Raw genomic sequence first — 10005 nt, 5'->3', positions numbered from 1 at the left:
GCAGTTTATTTGTGTGTGCAAAGCAAGGGCACTTGCCTGGATTTCTGTGAATGCCTGGATGTTTTAGATCTGTTGAACCTCTGCATAATGACAGGCAAAGAAAGTGATGGATTACTGGGGGGAGAAAAAAAAATCTTGTTTTGCTAAACTGATTATGCATAATTCATTGTTCGAAATAAGAGCATTTTCGATAGACTATATCAACAATAGTAGAGTGAGATATATATAAAAAGATGTTTCACTCACCTCGGAGAAGACTGATCCGCTGAATAACTTTCCAATCTTTAAAGTAACCAAAGCTATGTCCAGACATATTCTGGTTTAGTATACCCAACTCCTGTTTGCCTCAGGACCACCTGTCAGACTGACAATACGTCCCACCTTTGGTCTTCATCCCTGCGCTTGCGCACACACCGTGGGCGGTTTTCTGGCAGATTTTAGGGTGTGTGTCCTGGAATGAGGATTAGGCTGTGTTTAATTTCCTTGATTTTTAATAACTGTGAGCCCCTAAAGCAAGATATTAAAGTACTTTGTAAAGCTCTAAGAGGATTCATTCCTAATGAAAGTGCACCTAAACTAAGTAGCTGGGCTGAATATTGAGACAAATAGAAGCATTTTTAAATAATCAAGTATTTTAAATGATTGAGTGTGCAGGTTGAATGAAACTTCTGATAATATAAAAAAAACACTGTAAAAACATATTCTGCTGACCCCTGACCTAATTGACAAATAATAGTAAAGAAACAAATTTAGCCAGATCTTTTAGACATCAATGTAGAAAACTTGAGGCCCAGATAACCAAACAACGCAACTCCATGTTTGCATAGCTATCCTTCTCAAAATCACCGAAATAGCTTGCACATTTTATTAACATAAATAAGATTTATCCTTATAAAGGCATATAGGTAGTGGTTTAAAGGAAAATAATTCCTGTAAGAAAAAATAATGACTAATAGATATTGTTTTTGCCTCTTTGATTTCACTAAAGAGACATTTAACTAAAATGTAAACTTAAGCATAGTCTTTCTTTAATCTTCATATCAAGTAGCTATATCCTAATCAAATTCTATAAGAAAATATTCAGTCTTATTCAAAGAACATTACTCCGTGTAACCTATATATTTTTGTGTTTCTTATTTAATTATCCATATTTAAAACATTTCCACTATAGTTATTTGTCATTTTCTGAATTACGACATTCTGAGATGTACTCGAAGGCAGCATGGTTTGCAGCGAGCCCTCTGCTGGACGTGAACGGAACATGGCTGCAACTACCGCTACCTGTCCTGGTTGTCAAGGAAATGTGTCGTCGGTTGCCATCACGGATGGACTGTACACACATTCAGCCGTGAGACGGACTATCCTACACTTCAAATTAAGTTTAAAGAAGCAGTGTTTGAACTGCAGTGTCGATTAAAAATGCCATTGCAAGTTTCTCACCGTCCCGAGAATGGATGAAAGTCTTAACCTTTGACGGTGTGCTGCAGAAGTTTACCACACGGGACGAAGAAGCAGGTAGCAGCTTTGCATAAAACTGGACCTGCCTGTTCAATGTTACCAAGAGTCAACAACCTGAGATGCAAGTTCTTCAGGACAACTTCTTCTACCACTCATATCCTACACGCATTAGTTTGTTTGTTTTTGTAAAGAATGTATGGATGGACCGACTCCACGGCGTTATGTGACAGATCTGCATAATTAATTAATTGATTAATTTATCATTTACTTGTAAACATAGACGCATTTCCTTCCTTAGCAGCTCACTTCCAGAAAGTCGAGGTTGGGAAGTGACGGAGATCTCAACAATGAGAAACTTATGTTGGTTGAAGAGCAGAAGTTATGCAGAGCACGAGCTCGCAGGTTCTCTCTGGAAACTAACCAACGCAGAAGGTCAGTCTGTCTGTCTGTCAGTCTGTCATGACCCCAAGTCTTTTCCACTGAGTCTGTTTACAGTGAATGTGCAGCCTCATTTCCTCTGGAAACATGCTGCTGCTTTGCTGTAATGTAATGTGTCATTGTGTGGAGTGACAGCTTAGGTCCATGGCTTTGCACGTTTGTTGAAAGGATTTGGCTCAAAGCAGTCACTTCTCTGATGACTAAATCTGGAAAGGTCATCCCAGTCTGAGGCTCAGTCCTTTATAGATACTAATACCCTGATGTGTCTTTGAGAGAGACTGATGAGTTAACACTTCTGTTTTATAAATTGTTGGAATTGTGAATTGATGGCCGCATAGTTATATATATATACCTGTAAGATTTATTTTATGTAAGCAGACTATTTTTGGAATTTTCTTTGATCTGTAGAACTAATAAAAGAGATTAAAATGAACTTTGTTAAGTATTTACAGCTCAACAGAAATGTGAGCAACCTTCTATTCAGAATTTGGATTTCATTTAATAAATTTGCACTGCTTTTGTTGACAATGATGTGTAATTGGCTTAAAAGACATTAATGCTGACCTTGACTGGTCTTGTTGATATTATAATTGACTTTGTCAACTAACAGACCCTGTAGTGAACTGTTGCTATAATTTATTAATGACTTTGATGAAAACATATCTTGAGGAATAGACTCCGGTTACTGTATCTAAAACATGACCAGGCAAGATTTAATCAGTTAAAATGTTAGTGTGGTTCATGCACCGCTCCTTTCCATGGCTCAGGGCTTTGGATGAAAGACGGAAGCAGTGGGACATGCAGGAGCAACGCCTGCGAGAGAATATCCTGCAACAACGTAGACAGCAAGTACAGGATGCAACTGAGCGCTTCCAAAGAGCTCATCTACCTCCTTCTCAGAGATACAGACAAAGTCAGTGTTTTTTTTAGTGTCTTCCTGAACTACATACAACTCAGAAATAATGTACAGAAAGCTGTAACAGTTTGCAGCTTATTTGCATGTTTTCCTTTATGGTGTTATAGCTTTCCGAAGAAATGCTGTAAATATTGAAGATGCACTCCGTCAACTTCAAGGTACCTTGAGTTCATGCACTGTGCAGCCCGCTTTCCTCTCCAGCAACCCTATCATCAGCAGGTAAAAAATAAATAAATAAAAATCTGGATTATTGCTCTTGAATATTTTGATTTAAAACTTAGTTTTTGTTATTTTTCCTACTGGCTGGATGAGTCAGTTTTATTGATATTATGTTTCTTTTTCTTGAAGAAGCTGCACTGCATCTCCTAAACCTCCCACAGTTTCTAAATCCGACAACCGCAAAGCGCTCTCTGCTGTGGATGCCTACACGAAGCTGCTTCAGGAGCAAAGCAGAACAGAGAGGTATCAAGATCAGAGTCCACAGGTATTCTAGTTATTAAACTCAAATGTTGAAAAACATTCATAATAAAACTGTGGGTTTGTGTTTACCTCTTGAGGTTAGAATTTTTATTTAGAAGGTTTTTTTTTTTTTTTTAGCTTTGTCATCATTCTGTTTCTTTTTTTTTAATTTGTTTTATTATTTTGGGTTTTTTTTGTTTGTGTAGGAGCTTTATGTTCGCAGATGCTATTATGTGTCTGTTTTATAAACTACTGACGCTTAAATAAATGATGTGGTAATTCAGATGAAGTCTTGGCATGTCCATAGATTGACCATTATCTGGTCAATCTATGGACATACTGTTGCCTTTTTTACTCTCATGTCTGCATTTAGGTCTAGTCATGTCATTATAAGATATGAAAAGCAATTTACCATTAAAAGTTTTTTTGTTTTTTGTTTTTTTCTGAACCCACAGATCAAAATATTTTCCTAATGACTGTAGTTTGTATAAATTACTATATATTTATTCTAGTCTTTTCAGTCTACTAATGATTCTCTGGTTAACTTTTTTACTATGATCAAATCTGCATAGTTAAAATGCGTCTTTTTATATCTTGTACAAATCAGGCCCTAGAGGGCAGCAAGGTCGCATGAATTTTGTCTCGCATCATTTTTTTGCCACAAGTTTTTACACTAACTGGTTAAATGTTTGTTTGAGCAGCTGTTTCATAAAGTTTATATTTTTGTCCCAGTTATTCATGACTAGTTTTTGTGTAAAATAACCATCCTCCATAAAGGAACAGAAAGGGCACTCATACAATACTTTTTTAGCTTGAAACCTACATCAGTTTAATTTTTCTTGGTGCAACGCTGAAACATGGAACATAAATTTAGTAATATGAATTAATAAATAAATAAACTATAAGGGCATGCAATAAAAAAAAATCTAACTGAAATAGAAAATACTCTTTACTATATAAAAACACATCTCCACTGTGTTGTAAAACAATGTTACCCACATGAACATCATTTGTTGAATTATCAACAGAATTTCTTTGTTTTTTTTTATGACTTATTTGTGTTGCCAGCTCACACTAAAAGTCCAAAACACTTTTAATTACACGGTATTACGGTATACACGCACATATATTTATGAGTTGTTTTATTATTTGTGAGGGAATTCCATGTTCAATATGTTAATTCAAATTTTTTATTTAATTTATGTTTTAATAAAAATGTATATATAGTAATGCAATGCCCATAATTACAACAATACAACAGAATGAAATAAGGTCTGATATTAAAGCTAATTTAGGTCTGAAGTTGAATATTTTTTGAGAGGATTTTACTACCATAGACTGTATGTTTACTACACTATTTATCATCTGAAAGCGATTTAACTCATATGAAGTAACACTTTAAACATAAAAAAACACTTTATTTAATCATTTTAATTTGTTTGCATTGCATATGTCAAAACTTCTGTTATGAATTAATTCTAGACTTTTTTATCATAAAATTGCAAAGCAAAGAGAAAGAGTGGGTGGCCCAGCTCACCACTCATTTTCTATGTAATATAACTATCATTTGGCATCTTGATATTCAATAATATGGACAGAAATGTAAACTGTTTTTTTGTTTGTTTTTGTTGTTTTATTTTTAACTCATCAGCTGTTTGTTGCGTTCATGTTTTAGGAGAGCCACTTGTCTGATTGCTGTAATTCTGAGAGCCTTTCAAGCAAGGACAGCTTGGAGAATGAGGAACCAAACCAAAAAAATCCACAGTGTTCCTACTCATCGTTTTTCCTGGACTGTGAGAGGGCCCATCCTGATCTAAAGAAGGAAACGGATTTGTGTCCAACATCACATCTAACTTCTGTCTCAGCAACAATGCTTCCCGGTGAAAATGCTGCCAAATCAAGAATACCACCTGGACCCAAGGAGGAAAAACAAGAGGACTCTGAATGGCCTAGCAATATTATGCATGCTTCTAAATCTTCTTGGGAGTTTATCTCCGCTGAGGAAACACCTAAAACAGATAGTCATCCTGCTGTGCACAACTGTAACTCGTTAGCTCCTTGTGAAGTTACTACTGGAGATCCAGGGTACTTTAGGGTAACGTGTTTACAAGACAATCCCAGTGACAACATTAGTGTTACAGATCAAAATATTCTTGGCAATATGACTGAAATGTCAAATCCCAAACAAGAGGCCGTATTAGATCTGAAACAACAGAGGCCGCTTGATGACAGTCAAATAAATTATCCATCCTCAACAGATATTCCTTTCCCTCCTAAAAAGGACAGCAGCAAAAACATTTGGTTTGGGGCTTCCCTGAAGCCAAATATGTTGGAGGATGGCGCAGCGAATAATTTGTCAAATTACACCTTTCATCAAATAGGAGAGGAAAATCAAAATCTGCCATCCAAGAAAGAACTCTTTGTTTCTATAAATAACCTTAACAAGGTTTCAGATTCAGAGTTGAAAACTACAAAACCATTAAATGCAGCATCGCAGCCACATGCAAGCTTGTCCAGTGTTCAGGCAGACACGCTGAAGTGTCTCAACTTTCCTGATGAAGAACACAAATTCCCTATTTCAGTAGCAACATGTCCTTCAGTGTGCGAAGTTAAAATAATTAAAGGAATTCTTAAAAAGCCTTCCAAACATTTGTCACGAGATTTCACATGTTTGTATGGCTCAGAGCATTTGATTTTTTCAAAACAATTGGCATTAGCAATAAGAGATAGTGTTGAATTAACAAGAACAAAAGCTATGGATATGGAGGTCAGCAAGACCATCAAAAAGAAACTGCGTTGGTTTGATGAGGTCCACAAGGACAAAGATGCTGAAGAACAGAACATTATAAAACAGATTAAAGGCAAGTCTTCTAGTCCGTACCATCCACAAAACAACTCAGGAGACCACCAACTGAGTTTCGCTACAGACTTGGCGTCTCCCCATCCTGGACACAACATGTCCCCCGCAACCTCCACTGGTTATCACTTTACAAAAGAAGCATGGACAGATGTTGGGGTTCAAGTCAACTTGCCCCAGGAACAAGCAGATGAGGTCAAGGTGCCCCAGAGCAGCACCAGAACCTGTGTCCCCAAAGTCCCTCGGAGAGAGCGCCCTTCCAGAGTTGGAGCGGGTCCTTTTTCCACAAGAACAAGAAAGGGCACTGTCATACGACCTCAATCTGCCACTGAGGTGAGTCAGATTGCCAAAACCCAAGGGAAGATTATGGTGCCCCGCCCACCCCCTCGGATGGAATCAGTGGAAGAAATGACACCATACATCACAGAGTCTCCATATGGTGTGGATCGCATAAACTATAAACAGGCCCTGGTTATGGAGAAGACCTTGCACAAGAAGAACTCAGAGGGATTTTTCTCACCAAACACACATCCTGTAATTACAACAGACACTACTGTTATGTACAAAACTCACCCACACTCCTACACCTGCCCCTTACCAGAGGCCAACATGAAAAGTATGCCCATTTCAAGTCATCAGGAGACTCAAAACAACAGAAGAAGAGAGACAGTGCAGAGCGAAAAAGGCCTCTGTTTAGAATGCACTCCCACAGATGAAGAGATTTCGCAGCTCTGGCACGGTGTCCGCAGTGCCTTAAACACAAAGGATGGTAATGAAAATTCTGGTTTATAGCTGTTGATACACTTTAGGTTTGAGATGAAGGTTATTGATATTTACCTATATAAGATATTTACCTATATGATGTCCTGATTGTGTTATTGAAAGAGGGTGTACTTTCTTTATCATGGAACTTTATAGGAAGTAGCAATTTTTTTTGTCTTTTTAACATTTCCTTTTTCTGTTATAGCTGTATGATTTGATCATGACTCCAATGAAATCATTTCTTTCAGCAAAAATCATGGGTAAAAGACAAGTCCCAGAGTGTAGGCGAGTCTTAAGGAAACCCTGCACTGAGCACAGCAGGCAGCCTCCTGGCTCAGAGGGAGGAAAACTTCTTCAGACATCTCAGGTTTACACATGCACAGTCATTTATTACTGAAGAACAGCCAAAGGAGTTTTTTTTCACTTGTTTACAGTTAATGTCATGTTAGAGATTGTCTTAGTAAACTGAATGCCTGCAACAATTTATGCTCTTCAACATATATCATTCTGCACCAATTTGATTTTTACTAGGCTCAATATTTTCTTAACTTGCTCTATTTGCTATTCTGTATTATTCGGAGCATCTAGAATTCTGTATGATATAGGCTGCAAGAATTTCATGTAAAGCTGGTATAAACTGTAGGTTCTTTAACATGATGCGTTTTGTTCTGTGTAGGTTACAAAGCAAACTACTGAGTTGGGCAGGACATGTTCAGGTTTGAGCAACACAGCCTTTACAGAGGGAAAGTAAAATTTTCCTCATGTTTCTGTGTTACGATAAGAAGTATTTGTCCTACATCAAGTCAAACATTTGATAAACTCTCTGTACTGTGTGTGTATCATTTAGCAGTGGTGCTTTTTAAAGCCAGACACAGTAAGCTTCCCTCTCAGCACTTGAAAAGTTACTTTACTCAACATTTCTGGCCAACTTTTGCCAAATGCCTGGGTGCATATAGCTTGAAAATTCTGTTGTTTAATCCCATAATCACCTAGAAAGTAAACAAAGATAATATCAAAATAATTACTGACAAATGAAATGAACACTTCTTACATTCATACTCTGTGCTAACATACAGAATAGATGTGTGATATCAGCCCATTAACATCACTATAAACATCTAATTTGCTTTTTTAGTAACTAATATAATCTGTCTTCACCTGTGGTCACAACACCTGCCACTGACATGACTTTGCATGATCTTTCAGGCTTTGAGAGTACTGCCCAATTACACCTGGCTGAAATGCATGCTGTAGGGTCACTAGAAGAGAAGCATGTTGTGGCTGCCATGGATACCACCCAAACACACAGAGCAGGAACAATGCGACAACACAACCAACAGCAGGGGCTCACCACCACATCCTCAGAGGAGAAGAAAATCCTTCTCTCTCTGGAAAGACTCAACCACCAGCTACACTGTGAGCATTTTGTCATGCTGTTTGCTTTTGGCCTCATCTGATTGGTTTAATTGTTGTTATCTATGTATGTGATGTTATGTCAGTGCAGGATAACCACTCCTGTCTGTTTATAGGTTTGCAGGAACACATGGTGGGTAACACGAGCACATGTGGTCTTGCAGTTATAGATACACACTTTGTAAGTACATATATGAACTTCTTGGCTTTCCTCAATACATAATGTCACTTATTAGGTGGTTTAATTCTTACCTTTTTCCTGTTTTTCCAGAGGAGAGAAGTGAAAGTTGCAAACAGCTACATGAACCGTGCATCCTCAGCTGACTGCCACCGATACCAGAGGAAATTCTGAATCTAACTTGTTTGAACTTAAGAGGTCTTCACTGGTGCATAGTGGGAAGTATTTGGATCTTTTTATAGGTTCCTCTTTACCAAAAATGGATTTTATTAGATAGGCCAACTGCAGTGGCTTAAACATTAGAAATAAAATGGGTAGAATGTTTCAGATACAAGTTATCAAAATAAGACCAAAGTGAAATTAGTGTTTTAAAATTTGTTGAACATTTTTACACACTGCTTGGGCAAAATTTCATTGCCAAAAAAATCTATTTTTGGCTTTTTTTCCTATTGATCTAAGTGCCTGTGGAAGTTAGACTGGCTTCAGTTTGTTTTTATTTCTCAAAGGCAAATACTGTAAGCCTTCCCATATCACATGTCTGGCATCACGGTCTGATTATATGTATGCTATAGATTGGTATTAATCTGTATTGTTCATGGCATTTTCATTCCGTATTTCTGTTTATTATTCTGTATTTGTTTATATGTAAAGTAAAACTACTATTTGATGGAAACTGTACTGTGAGTACCAGCCATCAAACTGAATAAAACTTCTTAGGATACTATATCTGTACTCTGTTGAGGTGATGTTGACGCTAAACCCAAAACAACTGTTCAGTTATATATCCTTAAATTATAGTGGCATCACAAAACAATACTCAACAATAATTTTTTTTAAATTATTTTGTTAACTGCTGCACATTTTGCATGTTAGATAAAAGTTTTTCTATTTTCCTTAACCAACAATGGCTGCATGGGGAGTGGGGGGGGGGGTATTCGTGTGAGCTCAGTCACCCCTCCTTCAACAGCATGTCTGGTTTTGCCCCTCAGTGAGCATGCTGGGACTTGCTTCAAAAGGTGAAAGGAGCCAAAGTTCTTTTTTCCTGTGATGAAACTCTCTTGTTTAACTGCAGATTTCTTGAGTGCTTTCAAGAAGAAGCTATAAATATTGATGTTATGATGACGTCTCGCTGACATGTAGTCATGCAGACTCTGTATCTCAAACCAAATCTAGGGAAATTTGAAAAAACCATAAAAAGGGGTAATTTTTTCATCTTTATTGTTTGATGTTCCCATTAACAGCAGTCAAAGCTCTTTTAGAAGTTACTGAGCAACACATCAGTAGTTGTAAATGTACAAATAGTGTCTATTGTTATTTGAATAAGAGTGTTGGTGCCACTTCCAGCCTAAGTACATTTTCTGCGATTGAAAAGGTTTAAAAAGTCACGTAAAAAATGTGTAACTATAAGAATAATAATGTCTGAATTCAAGTATTATTGAGTCAAGTATGCAATGGAATTATCCAGCCCAACTACTTTTTTCATCAACTCAGTTTGTCAATAAATACACTGAATTTAATAGAAAA

At 37.1% G+C, this 10005-nt stretch overlaps 1 protein-coding gene across 1 annotated transcript; it reads left to right on the top strand.

Moving 5' to 3' along the window:
• Nucleotides 1–1577: 1577 nt before the first annotated feature.
• cep126 (centrosomal protein 126) lies at nt 1578–8655 on the top strand (the record flags this gene model as incomplete). Its single annotated transcript, XM_079246053.1, has 11 exons — nt 1578–1616; nt 1775–1890; nt 2664–2809; nt 2920–3031; nt 3161–3296; nt 4947–6897; nt 7139–7257; nt 7567–7606; nt 8097–8306; nt 8420–8484; nt 8575–8655. 11 exons carry the CDS (start codon nt 1578–1580, stop codon nt 8653–8655), a joined length of 3015 nt encoding a protein of 1004 aa, XP_079102179.1.
• Between the last annotated feature and the right edge of the window lie 1350 nt (nt 8656–10005).

Source organism: Telmatherina bonti (genome assembly GCF_933228915.1).
Source record: "Telmatherina bonti genome assembly, chromosome: 9".
Lineage (NCBI taxonomy): Eukaryota > Metazoa > Chordata > Actinopteri > Atheriniformes > Telmatherinidae > Telmatherina > Telmatherina bonti.
This window is presented reverse-complemented; position numbering and strand designations above follow the sequence as displayed.